At 53.0% G+C, this 17,663-nt stretch overlaps 1 protein-coding gene across 1 annotated transcript; it reads right to left on the reverse strand.

Annotated features, from left to right (window-relative positions):
- Positions 1 to 4,297: 4,297 nt before the first annotated feature.
- LOC131211800 (zwei Ig domain protein zig-8-like) lies at positions 4,298 to 16,708 on the reverse strand. Its single transcript, XM_058205422.1, has 8 exons — positions 16,343 to 16,708; positions 9,801 to 9,875; positions 9,407 to 9,642; positions 9,225 to 9,341; positions 7,926 to 8,019; positions 6,538 to 6,665; positions 5,355 to 5,523; positions 4,298 to 5,221 (listed from the first exon to the last, which is right to left on the reverse strand). Exons 2-8 carry the CDS (start codon positions 9,844 to 9,846, stop codon positions 5,088 to 5,090), a joined length of 924 nt encoding a protein of 307 aa, XP_058061405.1. The 5' UTR covers positions 9,847 to 9,875; positions 16,343 to 16,708; the 3' UTR covers positions 4,298 to 5,087.
- Positions 16,709 to 17,663: the final 955 nt, after the last annotated feature.

Raw genomic sequence — 17,663 nt, forward strand, 5'->3', positions numbered from 1 at the left:
CAAATGCACCCGCACTGGTATGACACGACACAATATGGATTCCATTTATCGTGGCGAAATTACTAACGACTGGGTCGCAATTTAATATCGAAACCGATTTTCATGCCACCCGAAAATGCCTTTCTTTCGCAAATGGGGAAATGAAAAACCGAAGCGAACCCACTCCGAAACTGCAGCAATACATCAAATACCCAGCCGGTGCTCATTCCGTGCATTCCGTTCCGTTTTAAATTTCTGTTACAAGCCCACCACCGTGGGATAAACCGGTTCCAGGGTTTTGCCCGAATTTTTCCTTTCCATTCCGATTCTTCATTTCGGCTCTTCAATGGAAACCCGTCCCCTTTCTCTGTCGAATCGAAGTTTTTCACCACGCCGCTTTCGTCCGGAGTAGTAATTTGCAATCCGATTGCGCTCCAATCAAAGCGTGTAGCTCATTTTCTCCCGGCCCGGCGCGAGCCATACGCGATGGATTTTGTAATTTTCAATTTCCGCTTTCGATGCCCCTGGGGAAATTCTCGGCACGCGGGAAAGGAAGATCCGACCGCCCCCCACCCGGGTTCCAATATGCTAATGCCGTTGCGCCACTCTCTGTAACGGTGCCAGGGCTGCATTATATGGTCGAATGAAGTGGAAACTTTTCGCCCACTTCTTTTCCGTTTGCCCATCGGGTTGACGCCAACTTGAAATCAGTCAATTGCGGAAAGCCCGGAATCCGGTTGGTCATTTCCGGTGCGATTGGTGAATGGTTTTATGTTTCCTTCCGCCATCCGTGGCTCCATGCGGCTCCATCGTTGCATCGAGCTGCATAGTTTCCATTGACTCCTGTTATATGCACAGCACACCCGCCCCGCCATGACTCCGAACCTGGATTCCGCGACAGGATCGGTGCAGTGTCGACGTCCGCATGGCCTTTCTCTAGGTGAGAATGGCACAAAGTGGCAAAAGTAACGACAGGATTGAAGTTATAACAAGCATTTAGTACGGTGCGCTTGCGGCGGATCGGAAAATGCTACCATTTTCCAGCACTTTACACAAATTAATCTTTTCTGCACGACGAACAGCTCACGCCTAACGAGAAAGGGGGCCAAATTCGGAACGATCTCACCGAGCGAATTGCAATTACATTTTTGACCATCACGGGCCAATCGCGGTCTCGAACAAGCAACACATTGCCCCGGCCAGAACCTCACGGCAGGCGGTCGGATAAGGGAGCTAAAATTAAATCACGTCACGATTGACTCGCCCATTCACCGGCTTCCAACCGAACGTCGCTCCATCCAGCGCGCGTGGAAGCATAAATAAATGATGAACCCTCTGGACGTGGGGGGCCGCGATGGCCCTGCGAACCGTCGGAAGTTGGAAGAAAAATGGCTCGTAAATCTTTTATGCTCCAAGGGCCGAGGCACAGAAAGGATTGCGATTGGTGCCCGAACGGCTCGGATCGATCGAATCGGCCAGCGAAGTGAACAGGTTTCCAGATGGCCATTCCGACGGTGCGGCCAGATTAACTCTTGGCCAGGGCATCTTATCCACCGGAGGGGCGCTGGCACCAGCCAGCACACCTGATGAAACATTCAACAATTGCTGACAGCGCATTTAGAGGCGCCCGTGACAGCCCCGGTCTGGGGCGGACTTCCACACCGGAAACCAATCAATTCGCCATCCGATGGCACCGGTCATGGTGCGGCCTCCTGGTAAGTGAGTGAACATCAATTTGCAATTAAATCGAAGGTACTCTCGGGCGGCCCATTCCAGTATCTGTCGTTTTTTTGTTCACCTACCGACTTTTTTTGTTAACCGAGCCGAATGGGAAAGCGGCGACGGAGAAAAATTTCCATAAACTCCGCTTCAAGCTGTCCCCTCCGAAAAGGAGGCGCCCTAAAAATTGAGAGAAATTTGGAAAAATTAATTTACTGACCAGCGGGCTAATTAGTGGGCCGGCGTAATGAAAAATCCGCAATGTTTTGTTTCGCAGCCACAACTTGTGGCGCCCCTTTTGCGAACCCTTCTTTTCCTCCGGACCCAGGATCCCGCTTTTTTCTTGCACCCGAAGAAGTGTCCGAAACTAAGTTTGCGCCCAAACTTGACACAAAACACTGCGGCGACCTCTACTCCGGCGGATATCCAATTAGTGAAGGGACCATTAATTGATCCGCGGGATAATGGGTCCTGTTAGCTCGGTTTTTGCATTGGCGACCCCGCCACCACCAGGAGTCCTTTCGTTAGGATCTCACTTTTTCGGTTGGACAAGCGTCCTTGCCCGGCGGAGCGCCCTGTTCCAGACCAGCAGCACCAGGAGCAGCGACCGCTAACACGCCGTGCTTGTCGCTGAAGGATTGCAACGTTAATCCGCGATAATCCCGTTTTCCCGCCCGGGGGGGCTGGAGTGAAATAATCCTTTATCATCTCAACGGCCGGGAATTACAGCGGAGCGAACATAAAGGAAATCCCCTAGGATTACGTCTTGCCGAGCAGGTGCTGCTGTTGTGTTGGGATGATAAAGCAGCCTCTCCCTGTGTTTCGCCTGCGCCCCCGGCGGTTGGATGGGCATGAGCTGAGGAGCTAATGATTTTTTGAAGCACCAACAATGAGTACGACTTTCTTTGGGCAAATATTAACCCTATTGTGCCGTTAATGTACCGGACTCTTTGTTATGTTCCGTGGCTGACCAGTACCAGCACCGGTGGTTTGCATGTTTTGTGGATTATCGGCTACCACGGGCACTGTGCCGTTACTCGTTCTTCTGAGATCGTAGCTCGTCTGGCTCGAAACCACCGTAATCATTCCCGATGGCCAGGAATCATAAAAGTACACAGCGCTCCAACATCCTTTCCGGGGGCGAAGCGCTGATGTCTGATAAAACACAGTTTTCGATCAAAGGTGGCTGTGGAAAACCGTAACGAAGCAGGGCGCTGCTGAGAAAATACCCGAGATGTACCCCCAAAATTAGGGATGGGCCACGGCGGGTTGTGTACCTTTCCGGCGTCTCGTTGCTAACGTCAAGCACGGAAAGACACCAAGAAGCGCAACACGGCGCCAATGATGAGCGGGCAAATCAGAAGCAATCAAAGGATGTGTCCGTGTCCGTGGCATTTCCGTTCCGTCACTGAAGCTACACCGCAGGGCGCACGGTGCGCGATCTTCACAATTACCTTCCGATGACGAGCATGTTGTTGGCCGCCGCATACAAAACCCCCGGCCGCGAGTACGTTTATTGTAGCCGCTACGATACTTACCGTGGTGGTCGCAGCATGCGGCGAACGTCACGTCATCAGGAATGGGCGCGTTGCTAACGAACGCTAACACGGGCACATTAAGGGAGTCGCCCGGGAGACGATCAAACTTTATTCACATGCCGTTTTTTTTTCTTCCCGAACCGGTCCGCAGCGTCACCGGTTCCGTTCCGATCCGAAAGGTTCACAGAATTAATTTAAAATGCTTTTTCTTTGCTTTTACTTTACTTTAGTGTTCGTCACTTTTGGTTTTTTTTTGCCGTGCTGTGCTGTGCTGGGCACACTCGACGACCGTCCTGGATCACTCGCCTACCTATTGTTCCCTCAGCTATGCTGCCCCCCGGGCTGCAATCTGTCCATTTTTTTCTGTCTGTTTGGAAAACAATCCGGCTTTTGACGTTGAATCTCGTGTTTGTGAATGTGTGTAGGATTTTCTATTTACTCTCTTGGCTCTCTCTCTCTCTCCGTTCGTCCCGACGGGCAACTGCCCTGCTCGATTCCTGTTCCGCGAACGTGTAATGGTTTTTGGTTTGCAGAATTTCCCGACTTTTCACCGCCTGCCGAGGGGGTTTTATGTACACACAACGTAGCGATGCTACAGAATTACGGAATAGTTTCTTACCGGCTAACCTCCTGTTACGATACTGTTTCTTAACGGATTTATACAATTATCATTATCTAGCGGTTCGGTCACAATAACCGAGCATTATCTCCGTACAACCGAGAGTAAATCAGAAAAAAACCCATTACTTCTGGCTCCGAGAAAAAAGGAAACCTGCCACTCGGGGTATTATGATTCGGCTGTTGATCACCTGTGACGCTTCCTCAACGGGGACAACACGAGATGATCCCTCCCGAAAGCCAGCTCGATGCATCAAATCCCGTCGAAGATACGGGCACTAAATTTGTCACCCGACGAGCCCGAAACAGGACGCGAGCGTCTCGTGACTTGATTGGCGGCGGATAAACTACCGCCGGTGCCGGGATGGCGCAGGCAATGGTAAAACAAAACCCGCCACCGAAATGCGGAATTCATTTGGCAACGTAATTTATCTTCAGGCGCCTGAAGTAGCAGCCCTTTCGGGGGGGAGCCGCTTCCTGACCGCACGCCGCGCGCGCCGGTTGATAAATTATTTTATTTTATTCGCCATCGCTCCGAGCCACTGAGTGGGCGAAGCGAAGCCCGGGAGCGCGGAGACACCGGGTTTATGCCGCATCCGCATCCGCCGGGACCGTCGGCGTTATCCTGTCAAAGATGAACGAACCTCATCTGTCTTGGTCCGCGGCCACGGGCACGGTGTATGGACCGTAGACAGCAGTAGACCGACAGGCAGCTCTCGTTGAGCAGCATGATGAATGCGTGTATGGTGGCGGGCAAGGCGGATCGGACCGCTGACGATGCATCATGAATCAGGATCAGGGATAGCGTTTTTTGCCCCACGCTGCACTACAAACGGGGCCATTGGTTCGAACGTAAGATCAACAAACTGTGGGGGTGTGGTGGGTTTGGCAATCGAAACGGAAGTCCATCTACTCGAGCCCTCTCTTTCTCTCACCCGCCCCGTGCGGGCTCAACGTGATTTGTTGAGCGAATCCTTACGTGTAATTTTCCATTAGCTACACTCGCCGCTCGGTTCTCGTTCAATATTTACACTCGACCGGAAGGACATGGGTCCTTCTGGCTGACTCACCCGACGCCTTACTACTATTTACGTCAATTAGCATCACTGTATTTTACATCTAATCGAATGTAAACTCTCGGTACGGTGCTAGTGCGGTGAAACGCAACCGTAAGTCGCACTCGGCGCGCCACTCAACCCTCGTCAGGATGTGCCCGTGACTGCTCCGAAGAGTTTACCGTACCGCGCCGACGTCGGAAACGCGGGTCACCGCCCGAGAAAGAAGCGCCAGTGCCAGCGCCAGAACGATGGGAAGGATCAGGTTGGCCCGCTGCCGGTCGGTGCCCTGTATCGCCGCAGGGTGTTCGCCTGGTTCGAATTTTTTTCCCCCGTTGTTGATGATGGCCCGGACAGACATTCCGCATCGGGACGGTAAAATAAGGAAGGTAATTTAAATCAAGTGAATTTCATTTACCTTTCACCCGAACCCGACGCTACCTACCGTTGAGCACGTGGACGTGCACCGTCATCGGGTTGGCGGTCGACGGCAGGCACGTGTACTTGCCGGAATCAGACGAACGGGCCCGCTGGATCAGCAGGTAGGAGGTCGTGATGTCACCCTTCTCCGTGATCACCGACACGCCACCCCGGGGCGAATCGTAGTTGATTTCCTGCGAAAGGTGACAAAAATGGCGAGTCCTTATCCGTCGACTATTTGCTCTGTTGCTGTCAGTTTCACGGACCGTCGTGTGACAAAACAATTGTAAACTTGAAGGTTGGTGGTCGAGCTCAGTAGAAGCATACTTCTAGGATCGGTATCGACGAGTATGGAAAGAAGCTCCGATGGAGCGTGAAATTAGTTTACGCCCCATCAAGCATCGGAGCTTCGAACCGGAGGGCCCGGGAAGCCTTCGGAGACACTCGGTCCGGCAAACAGCTCCTAGAAGCCGAACTCATTAAAACGTTTACCTTCGTAGAGGTGCCCTTCGTGGAGCCAACATGGCTGCTGATCCCGAGGATGACAGGATTAATGGCTTTATTTGTCAAACGATTCAATAACGCTCCGTTACACGGATGAACACTTTTCAGCTCGCGGACCCACCGGTTCGACGCAGCGGTTGAAGTACGAGCCCTGAAAGTGTCGGCTTCCAGGAAGTGAACCATCGATTTCAAACACCCTTCCCATCGGTCGGACCAACATTTGGCAGGATCTGCCGTGGTCCACCCATCAACTCATCAACAAGTGGCCCAACGACAGGACCATCGTATCGCGGCCCGGTGCGAATGTAATTGGATCGAGGCCACCAAACAAATGACAAAACCCGCGGTTTCCGCCGCTGATGTTGATGACGGCACGATGGGCCCGGCAATTAGAGTACTTTCGTGGCTTTTTGGTTAAATTGTACGGAAATCGGACTCATTTGGAGCGCCGATTTCGGGTCCGGACGTCGACGACGGAACGGGATTTTTGTGTGGCATTAATCGGTAATTGGTGTGAATTACCGTAACGACGGGATGGCCATTACATTTTGACGGGGGCCGCTTTGTAACTCGATCCGGAGATTCATTCGAATCCGGAGCTTTGTGGCAATTACGGCCGTCGATGTGGATTCCAACACCGGAAGGTGGAAAAAGTCGTGAGAGCCACATATTAATCTTTGCTTGCGAGACATCACTCAGCTTACCTCGCCGTTGTGGGTCCACTGGATCAGGGGCGGTGGCTCGGGAAGATGTCTCACGATGCAGGTCAGGTTGACGGTCGACCCGGTGTCTATATAAAGGTCCGGTCCCCCGACGACCGTCGTTATGGGTTCTGCAACGAGAAGCGTTAAGGGTTAGGATGCTTTACATTCTCCGCAGTGCAAACACGGGGTGTCCCAGGGCTCGGAAAGGGTCCCGCTCTATTATGTGCGTAACCAAACAGAGGCCCGTGATGAAGACACACGGTGGTGATTAAATTGTGAAGCGCACCGGGAAGCGACACACTTCGGCAACACACTACACAAATTATCTATCGACCACCGAGCACTACCGAAGACGTGGTTCCGGCGAGAGATTACAGCCAAGATTACGCCTGAAAGGTGTTTATTAATTTCTCAACACACGTCACCCGGCTCCGGAGACGCTCGAAGAAGCCTGTAGTCCTTCAGTCTGGTGGTCTCGGGAGCTGCGGACTCGCAGTAAATCTCTTTCCAAATCCCAGCGTCTTGTCCGGCCGGTCAGCCGGTCGAGCATACAGTGGAATAATACATCCGACGACAACGACGATGGTGATCCCAAGGTGCTAGTTGAACTCCTCGTGGGCACCATGATGTATGATGCTTCGACCGGGCTGTCCAGGGTAAACAAGATGATCTCCACGTAAGCCCTGCTGAATGGGACCTCTCGAAACGATGCGTCAGCCCTCCCGGGAATGTCGCACGAGGAATGTTTCAGTAATGAAATTCCTACGAATCCATCCGGCTGCATCGGGGACGACTCCACGAACTCATCAAACGCAAGCGCCACATGATGGATGATAATGGCTCTGATTTCCGCCGGGGAAATGCTTAACGCTTTTTTGGGGCGACGACCCCACGCCCGGGCCGCCACGGACGTAGCCTGGAGTTAATTCGACTTCACATAACTATCGTTCCCGTTTGACGCACTGAGCCGTTGAGTTGAGTAATAGCCCGAGTGGATTCTCTCATCCCGACTCTTGATCCACAAAATCAATGAACCGTACCATGTTCCGTTCCGTGTTCCAGTAGACCATATTACGCCAGTAGATAAGAATTGAAAAACGTCTAATTTAGCAATGATCTTGCGCAGTTGATTCTCCACTACGACTTCCGGACGTCGACGTCTAAGACGGTAGTCCCCCTCAGGACAACATCCGATAGACCAACCCGTTCCTGGGGGGGTCCCTGGTACGAGCAAACAAAGCAACCTTCCGCTAGCCGATCGGTGGCGGCTCCAGTAACTTCCGCTCCGCCTGGAAATGCGTCATCTGCCCCACTCGAGTATCGAGTGTCGAAGACGGGCGATCCCTCCCCCGGTTTTGATGCTCCAACTTTGTCGGTAAACAACTTACCCACAACTGCCAGCGTCATCGAGTAGCCGACCGGAGGCGTCGTGGAGATTTGACACTCGTACACACCCGAGTCCCGCTGCTGCGGGTACAGGACCTGTCGGGGAAAAAAACGGGGTGGGGGGAAAGTAAACGAAAACAAGCGAAACAAACAGCACGTGAGTGTTGTGAGGCAAACAGTGGCCCAAATGGACCTCGGGATCTGGGCCGACACCACCACAACAGTAACGGGGCGCACGCCGCGATAAGCCATCAAGATCAGTACCGGAACACGATAGAGGAAGCGATGGGTTTTGGGATTGGATTTCGGATCTTCGGTTACGATGGGTCCCTGGCCGCTCCCGAGGCTCGTGGTGAAGAGCACACCCGGATAATTGAGTTGCTGGTCTGTGTGGTTTCCCAACAGTACATTCCAAAACTTCATCCCTTTCCAGGGGGGGCGGATGCCCCAACCCCGGGGCAGAAAGACGGGGAATTCCACCGACGACGGCGGACTGGCGATGGGTGGAGAAAAGTTCACACCCGCGCGACGAGGCGATAAGATTGGAAACTTGTTATGCTATCGATACACTCTCCGTCCCGGGGAAAAGGGCTTCAGTCAAGCGTGCCGGTTCCTGGTCCTGGCCGTCCGATTGAATTTCCAATTGAAAGACCCCGCAGACTGGGCGTGATGGGATCGATTCTGTGAACGATTGTTTGCCCGATGCTGTTGTGGTGCTTTGCGTGTGTTTGCGGACCGGAATTTGGGCGTGAAACCTTTAAGCCTCACGGTGGACACAGGACGGGCTTGCGCATTCCGTCGTAGTCGACTCGAGGGGTCAACTCCCCGACAAGGTGCCCGACCATTTTGACATCACCTCAAACAAACCTTCAAACCCCTAGCTTCTAATGTTACCGCCAGATTCCCTGAAACCTTAATAAACTACCGAGTTAAGATCCTGCTTTTTTCCCCGGCGGTGCTCATGTTCGGTCACGTATGTGCGCCCACATCTTGTATTACGAGGGAGACATTAAAAGAGATTGTTTTCCATAAAGTCGCCCAGCCCAGCCAAGGCACCAATTACGAGGATTTGGCAGTACGGTATTACCACATTGACCTCACACCGGATGAATCCGTGCGACTGATCGGATTTAATCGGATTGTCAGTCCGGTGCGATAAAACACATGGCCGATGGTAGCCGATTACCAGTTAATGAAATTCTTAGCCCGGACCTCGAGAGACCACTTTTATGGACCGCCGGCGTTAGGTAAGTTATCGCGCCCATTATCGTGAATAGTAATGAGCATCGTCAGCGACTTACCTTCAGCGACCAGTCGTCCAGCTGGGGATTGTGCACGCTCTGGTACCGCTGGTCGGAGGTGTAGGTTGCCTTCCCGACCGTCAGCAGGTGCAGATCGCGGTGCCGGATCCAGGAAACCTGTCGCCCGCAAGAACTTCCCGTAATTAAATCAACCATCAACGCCGGATCGGCGCACATCTTACCGTGCGGTTGCCAAGGTTACGCACGCGACAGTTCAGGTAGGCCGTGTTGCCAACGAGCGCTGTCACGTTCCGCGAGGCGGAAATGTCAAAGTACGGCCCGCGGTCGAGCGGGTTCCGGGCGAGCGCTTCGTCGTCCAGCTCCGTCTCGTCGAAGGACGACGTCTGGAAGTAGTGCCTCGGTGGTGTGTACGTGTGCGGCTCGTCGATGTCGACCGACTGCGAGCGCGTGAACTGACCTGCGGGAAAAAGGATATTCGGAGAGAGAGCACTACACTGAAGCTGCCGTGCCGATTCGTCCACCTGTGGATTCCACGCTTTCGGGGAGCGTCCTACCATACCAGACACGATGGTCTCGCCCTGGTCGGTTGTGGAATATTTAAATTTAAATACGTACCATAGCTGATGTTGAGAAGAATCATCACAACCGCAATTTGCTTCATAGTTCTCGTGTGTCGAAACGATCCATATTCTGCGAACGGGTCCGAAAAGACAATAATGGGTAAAATGATTAAAACACCCCGCAAACAACAACACCAACAACCTGGCAACTGTCGCGGAGAAACCGAAATTAAAACATACGGCCAGACAGACATTACACAAATGGCGTCAATTAAAACACTCTCCGGCGCAAGGGTCCCCACCGGTGGGGGGACGACACTTTGCGAGGCTCATTAGCGAGCGCGAAGTTCACCGGCTCGCAACACGCGCCGTCCGCGCTCCTTGTTGTTTTCAGTTCGCTCGAAATTTATCGCCGGCCATTGCCGCATAAAATACGGTTCCATGCGATGGTGCCCATTTTTCAGTCGACGCTCGCGCAACACTTTCAGCAGCAGAAAGAATGCGCCGGCACACCCTACTTAACGCGCGCGAGAGTCCCTAGGAAGCAGTGGAAACCGAACGAGGAAGCTGCGGAAAAGAAGAACCGCAGCGGTGGTACCTGCGTGACGCCCACTTGAGACGTGAGGCCCCGGTTTTTCCGGCGTCTGTCACGGCTCACCTTCGAGGTGACACCGCAGGCATCAGACCGTAGCGCAAGGATACGCTCTGTAATACCACCCATAAAACCCCGGCTCCGTTCTGATGGTGCAAAACAAAAGCAAAAAAAACCGGAGGGGATCCGGAAAAACAGAAGAAAATTTCCTTAACTTTCCCGCGGGCCAGGGGCGGGTGTTTTTCTTTCATTTCCACCCGACCCGACCCGAGCCGGTTGAACGGCTTATCTCGAGGCCCGGAGGAGGAATTTGCGGTAACAGTCATCGTTATGTCTTGCGCGAATTTTCACGCAGATGCAGCAGAATGGCAGGCGACCTCTGCCAGGAATCCGGGGTTCGGTGGGGCATGCTTGGAATGCTGAATTCTGTCCACACCAGCCAGGGGATGCTAACAACGCACCACGCCATCGGTGGGTGCCTGTAAATGAAAATGAACCAAACAGCGAAGCGAACCCTCGAAATGCCGCGAAGAAAATGCGCCCGTTCCACAATCGTTATGTAATCAGCATAACCCTCCTTTGGGGGGTGGGGGTTTAAGGTGGTGAGTGGGTGGCGTGCGAGGTTACACCGCGGCCCAGCCATCACCGGCTGGAGTGCCGCAGTGTCAACGTGAGCCGCCCTGGCACCGAAGGCACCGTAAGGATGTGACGTTTGGTGAGTTGTTGGAACCGCTGCTGCTGTTTGAGCTGAAACTTTTTTATTTCTTCCTCCGGTGTGCGGTGTGCATTTGTTTCTGTTTTGTGTGCGACAGTTGTTTGTTTGGTTCGTCCCTTTTTTCCCTTGCCCCGTTCGCTTTGTGTCGCCATCGCCATTCTATGCGCCATTCTTGGCGCAACTTTTGCCGTTTTCCCTCGATCTCTTAAAACAAAATCGTGGAAATTCGGTGAGGGCACAAAGAAATCGCCACCCGCCCCGTCCCCGGTGGCCAATCCTTCGTTCGGCGCACACCGCACAGTTGTTGTTTCGATGTTTGCGTCGCGAGAAAAAGGCACCATTGTGTTGCTAAGGAAGCAACGGACCGCGACGACGATCGCGGCACAGCCTCCTACGAGGAGCTTGGTGTGCGTGCGGGAGTTAATTTAAAATTTTGAACAACGAACAACAACGGCACCCGGGGCTCGGTGAGCCCCGAAAACTCGATCCGTCTCGGGCAAATCGGATTACCCGACAAGTCCGCCGGTCGGCCGGTCCGTTGCCATGGCGGCAGACCGGCCGGATAATCTTATTACACTCATCGACAGTGAGCCAGCGATTGCTGACAACTTAAGATGGATGTGTTGTGAGTTTTCCGAAATAACAATGTGTACGCCAGTCAAACCAATAAGGCGCCAGAAAAATAGGCTTTCTTTCAAGTCTTACGTTCATTTTACAGGCTGCGCATGGAAAAGTCACAGCTTTACTTAGCGAGCAGCCCCCCTTGAAGACTTCCCATAAATACAAATCTTGCTCGTTCTTTTCCGTTTCAAGGATATAACAACGATTTTTTATACGTATAACGTATGAATTAGTGTGGTTCAAAAAAAAATAACCAAAATAGCATAATCTTCCATCAGCACCCATTACTGTATGGATCCGGTTCCAGCACCTCCAACATTCTCAATAGGCAATAGAAAATAGGATCAGCAATAGGCCAAAAATAGAACACAAAAACAACGTCAATGGCAAACAACAGAAACACAAAACCATCAGCAACAGAGCACAGCAAACGATCATCAACCGAGCCAGACCGTAACAAAGCAGACGCGCGCTACAGGAAACGCCATTGTCTCTGGCATCTTCCATGATGCTTAGCATTAAGTTTCTTATGTCGATAGAATTAGAATTAGAAAAAATAGGATTAATGAATGTGGCACAGTAAATGATGAGAATTCACGTATTTTGAAGATCTCACTGTGCACTCATTTTCACAGTTCTCGGGAGATTTATTTCTCCATTCATCAATCATTTAAAAGTTGTTCAATAAAAAACCTCTTCACGGAGCATGTTTTATGAAAATTCCTTTCAGCATATTCCGGGGAAATTGCTAAACTTTTCCACATTTTAATTACTCCACCGATCGACAGGTTCCAATATGGTTCAATGGACGGTTTCCTTTGTCTGCCATCATTCGCCATTCCGTGCTCCTCCTTATCGAAGTTATGCTGCGGCCCAGCTTAATCCAATAAACAATTTCGCAAAACAATGCGATGAAAAACCAAACACGGAACGGAACCACAAATAAGAACATGGAAACAATTCCACAAACCGTAAGGCTCACAGCTCTCGGTGGCCCCGTCTTCCCCGCCTCGTTTCGTTCCACTACTTCGTAAACAATCGCCCGTCGGCCCGAAACAAAACCCGCTGCTGTTGGAAAATAAATGAGTTAACTTTTTGCCACATACGCCGGCCGGTCGGTCGGCCGGCGAGCGGTTGGAAAGTTTTCCGCCGACCACCACCACAACAATTTCCCGCCCCGCCCTGCAGCGCACCCCTCCGTGCGGAAAAGCTCCAAAAAAATCATCCATTACGTAATCGATCGGTGAACATATTCGCATCCTCCCGCAGTGCGTGCGTTTGCCCGTCGCCGGAAAGCCAGTGGCTGACCAGCTTGCGATGATTAATGACACCACGGTTCGGCTGCTGGTTGAGGCGAGTAAGCTAAGACACCACCGGACACTATCAAACCATGGGACACTATCGGGAAAACTATCCTGCGGGTCGAGCGAGCTCGAGTAACCGGAAGCTTCCCACTCACAGTTAATGAGCGCCGCAAAACAAATGGACCGCAGCGCATCGAGAAAGAGGATGTCTGCGGCTGGCAGCGGGTTTGAATTTTATTAAAAGGAAAGGCACAACCACAGCGTGTTTGTGGGTGCCAAACGCACACTAAACCCAGCGTGCCGCCGCCGTGTTATGAATATACCACCGGCGTCCACCAACCCCCTTGGGGGTCATCAAACAAACCGGGAAGGCCACCACCAGGCCGTGCGTGAAACTCACGCCCGGCGTCTCCAGGCCTATCCCAAAGGCCCCGTTCGCAGAGCACCTTTCCACAGAACTTTTCCAACAAGTGTATTTTCGTCGAGCAACATCAAAGCGGCAAAGGAGGAACTGTAACGCTCCGGGATAAGCAAGACGTGCCGCAACGAGGTTCAGCGAGGTCCCAAAATGGATATCCACACGCGGCGCGCTTGTCGATTGGGGGGAAAACAAACAATACCCACACATCCGGGGACTGGGTTTGGCGGCCCCCGGCCAAACGCCCAAAACAACCCGCCGGGTGCGTGAACAGTTTTCCGGGAAAGACCTCAACTCACCTCAACCACAGCCGCGCACGATGCGCAAAAGGTGGTTCCCTCCATAATTCATCCCGACATTTGGCGTGTGCGTGCGTTCCATTTAGGTGAGATATTTTCCACGCTCCTTTTCCCGTTCGGCCGACCGCAGGTAGGTTGGCCGTTGTTGTTGTACAAACGGCTTCAACAAATTACCGGCGCAGAACTGGCCGCCTTGAGGCACGTGGCTGCCAATGATGGGTTCGCGGGTCCTGGTCGGCATTCTTTGACAGATTATTTGGCGCCTCAGTGTTTGGCGCAGTGCGTTTGACGCGCGAACCGGCGCCCTTTGAAGCCGAGCCCGGGTTATGCCGATGAGCCTCGGGGATCCCGTGCCCTAATCAGCAGCATACATCTTGCATCGAACGGCTGGCTGGCGTTGGCGTTTTTGTTTGCAATGTTTGCCTTAAAATACGACATCATTTATCTCCCACGGGCCGGGCATCGCACGGTTCGAGGAATTCTAAGCAAGGAGCACGCAAATGGGATATTAAAACATATATATAGATACATTTATCAGCAACACACGCGCCGGGCCATAATGTGATTTTGATGTTCGTAGGCCGTATTCGCTGTTTGGCCGGGCCCGTCCCAAACCCAACCCAGGATCCCACGACTACGCATTATTTTCCCGTCTGATTCAATTTTAAAGCAATTTGGCAGTGCTGAAAAATTAAGCACCGCACGCGTGGCTCCCAAAGACCGGAGCCCGGCCCAGGGGCCAAACTTTTCCCCGGGGCCCTCATATGGGGACGCATCCCGGGGAGCATCCATTTATCATCCGGAAGACGGCCGACAGATGGGGCCCACCGGAGGGGGCTCCAAACAATCATCTTACGTGACACGTGAGGGACAGCGCCCCAAATAAGGCAACGGGAGTGAGTTTGAGCTCGTGGGGTTCGTCTGTGTTTGTGTTACTGAAACAAGGACATTCCACCGAACTGACGCCATGACCACGGCTAATCGAAAATCTGATCAACTCATTACGCCACAGGACCCACATCTTTTAATCACTTCCGACACAACAACCAGCCTCCCGCATGGTCGCGGAACTCCCCCCACCCCAGGTCCCGGATGATAAATGTGCTGCCAGTGGCCTTCATTTTGACCTTCGCCCAAGATTTACAACCAACAAAATGCGAACGGAGCCCGCTCGCTTTCCGATTTCTGCTTCACGACGTGATTCATTTCAACATCCCGTAACACCTCGGCTGCCTGAGTGTAATTACAGACGGCGGGCGGCAAGTGAACTCGAAACGATCAAGAAGCAACCGACAGCCGCCATCATCGCTTCGGCCGCGGCGATGGTGACGGCTCCTTAAACTCGCATTAGGACCCACCGCTACCCACCGTTTGGTGGTGCCTTAAAGCTCGCCTGAGAGGCTTCTGGCTCGACGTGCCTGGCAGTTTGGCTGGCTGGAAGTTAATTAAACGCTGCGCAGCACCACTTCAAACGCCACAGCTGGCCAGCCGGCCGCGGGAAGATGATTTGAATTTTAAACACTCGCATTAGCAATTGCTGCTCGGCAAGCGCTTGGGTTTACGGGTAGATTGAGTGCAAAATGATGGATGAAGTGGAGAAACGAAAGAAACAACCCAAAAGGAAGACCGAAAGATTCCTCGCCCGGGAGCTTTTCCGGAACTCCGGAGGAAATCTGATTAAAACGAAACATTTTAGTGCACGGCGGGTCGGCACAGGAAATTTAATCCGGGCCCCCAGCCCGAAAGCAAATCGGCCAGCGCCGGCTGAATGTTGATGAACCTTGCCAACGTACGGCACACTGCTGCAGGGAAGCTCATCAGCACGCCGCAGTAGCAGAAAAGAACAGAAAACAGGTGCCGAAGGACGCCTAAAGCGCCTCCCGCTGGGGGACGCTCTTATTAAGGGTCTCCTTATCAAGGGTCTTTCAATCACCCCCGGGGATTTGTTTGGAGCGTTCGATCGCGAAGCCAAAGAAGAAAAGAAAACGAAACGATTCCACCGACTTGGTACGATAAAGATTTTGGTGGCCACCACCGCAAGCACCACAACAAAAACAACTACCAGCGACCAGGACCCTGATGCAAATGCGGCACCCGGCATCCCGGCTGGTCATCGCAAAGCTCATTAATATATCATCAAACTGCCAGCGCGAGAGCGATTAAAAGGCTGCCACCGAACGAACGGGCGGGTGGAGAAAAAAGCGCCCAAGGAGCCGGCCACGGACCGAGGTTTTGCATAAACATAAACCCACCAAAGCTACCCGAAATGGATTAGTGGCTGTGACTTGAGCCGGCTGCCCTTTTTTGTCCACCGCCGGTCCGGGCTTTGTTGTGGCTGGGCCCGGTTTTGTGTTTAGTTTGGTCACCCAATCCGCCCGGAATTTGGGGTTGTCTTGCCACCGGAGACATCGTAGTCGACATCGGCAGAAGCGTTAAGCAAAACGCTGCCGAGAAGCATAAATTTATGTTTTTAACACCGTCACCCGAGAGCTGCGCCCACGGACCATAAACCCTTTAACTCGGGCTTTAATTCGGAAGGAAGGCAGCTCGTAAACTTTGGAAGGAATCAAGCGCGCACCCCCGCTCGCGTTGCCTAATTGACAAGGACAGGGACCCCCGTGTTTTGAGGCCCACCTGATGTTACGTACCTCTTAAAAAATCTTCATCCTAAACCCCGGTCCTGCCCCGGTGCTAAACGATCCGCTGCAGCGCCTACAGGGAGCACTTAATCCACGGGCCAACCATTATTGTTATCCTGCCGTTGTCTTCCGAACGGCGGCCGGCCAAACACCCACACAGGCACACTTTCTTAACGCCACTTAACACGCGGCACGCTTCTCACGCTGCCGCACCGAAACCGGTTGACAATTTACACCTTTTCTTGCTTCCGTTTTCGTCACCCACTGCCCTTTAAGGGCCACTCGGGCACCACGGGTTTCGGGGGACCGAATCTTACTTCGAGCGTAAAGTGTGCGGACCGAGCAAACACTGGCGGGTGGTGGCCGGAACCATCGTCACCTTTCCGTGCCCCAATTAGTTTGATGCTTTCCGGTCCCGCGATGGTCCCTACCAACACTTTTCACCAGCCGGCCAGCGCGGGAATGATGTAAATTTATGGCCCTTGCCAGGGGTGATAAATCCAATATTTGCACCGCCCTTTTCTTGGTGAAACGGAACGGAATGGGAGGACGCACGCACGACACTCGATTAGGCGGATGATGATGGGCGGTCGATTGAGAATACCGATGGAGGCGCCAGGTGCCCGGTGAATGTGACTAACTCTGTTGTCACCGTTTTTTTTTCACGTTACGCCCATGTTTTGCCTCTTCACGGACGGTGACACTTTCACAACGAACCGGGCCGAAAGGTGCCGGAGGCAAACTCAATCAGCACGCGCCCGACACCAGATGTAAGCAATTTTCTATTTTCGTCCTCCGTGCGCGAAGGACACCGTCTGTATCTGTGACGTATCTCCGCCTGCCGTCCCGCTTGCTCGTGCTCCGCAGGATTTTTTTACCGGAACAGGCACCGCACCCACTTACGAAAGAGGCCCCACAGGCACACGCTCTAGACACTTTCACGCGGCACGGCTGGAAATCACGATCGATCAGCTGGGAAATCGAATTTTCCCACCCGAGTCACGTAATGGCCTTTTTGCGCTCTGCTCTCGTGCCGCGGACGAGGCGATTTTTCACTTCTTGCTTCACTGCGTGCTTCCGTTTTGGAGGCCCCCGTTCACTCTCACCGCAAGGATATGGCGAACGTTGCTAGTAACGGTGGGCACTGGAAACACTGCACTGGCGACTGCGATCTGACAGACTGGCAGGCTGGCGTCGGCCTAGCATCGGCCCGCGGCTCGACCTGCGACGGAGTTCACGCTCGACTCTCTCTCTCTCCCTCTCTCTCGCACAGCTCACAGCGGGTGAACGCGGTCCACGGTGAGACAGGTCAGCACCGTGGTGAACGCAA

Source organism: Anopheles bellator, chromosome 2, assembly GCF_943735745.2.
Source record: "Anopheles bellator chromosome 2, idAnoBellAS_SP24_06.2, whole genome shotgun sequence".
In the NCBI taxonomy this organism is placed as follows: Eukaryota; Metazoa; Arthropoda; class Insecta; order Diptera; family Culicidae; genus Anopheles; species Anopheles bellator.

What these genes read in the sequence shown, in the direction of transcription:
- LOC131211800 (XM_058205422.1), bottom strand. Translation starts at nt 9,846, where the DNA reads ATGAAGCAAATTGCGGTTGTGATGATTCTTCTCAACATCAGCTATG. An exon ending in GTAACCTTGGCAACCGCACG is followed by an intron (nt 9,342 to 9,406) that starts GTAAGATGTGCG and finishes TGCGGGCGACAG; the next exon opens with GTTTCCTGGATCCGGCACCG. An exon ending in GCACGTCCACGTGCTCAACG is followed by an intron (nt 5,222 to 5,354) that starts GTAGGTAGCGTC and finishes AATTCGAACCAG; the next exon opens with GCGAACACCCTGCGGCGATA.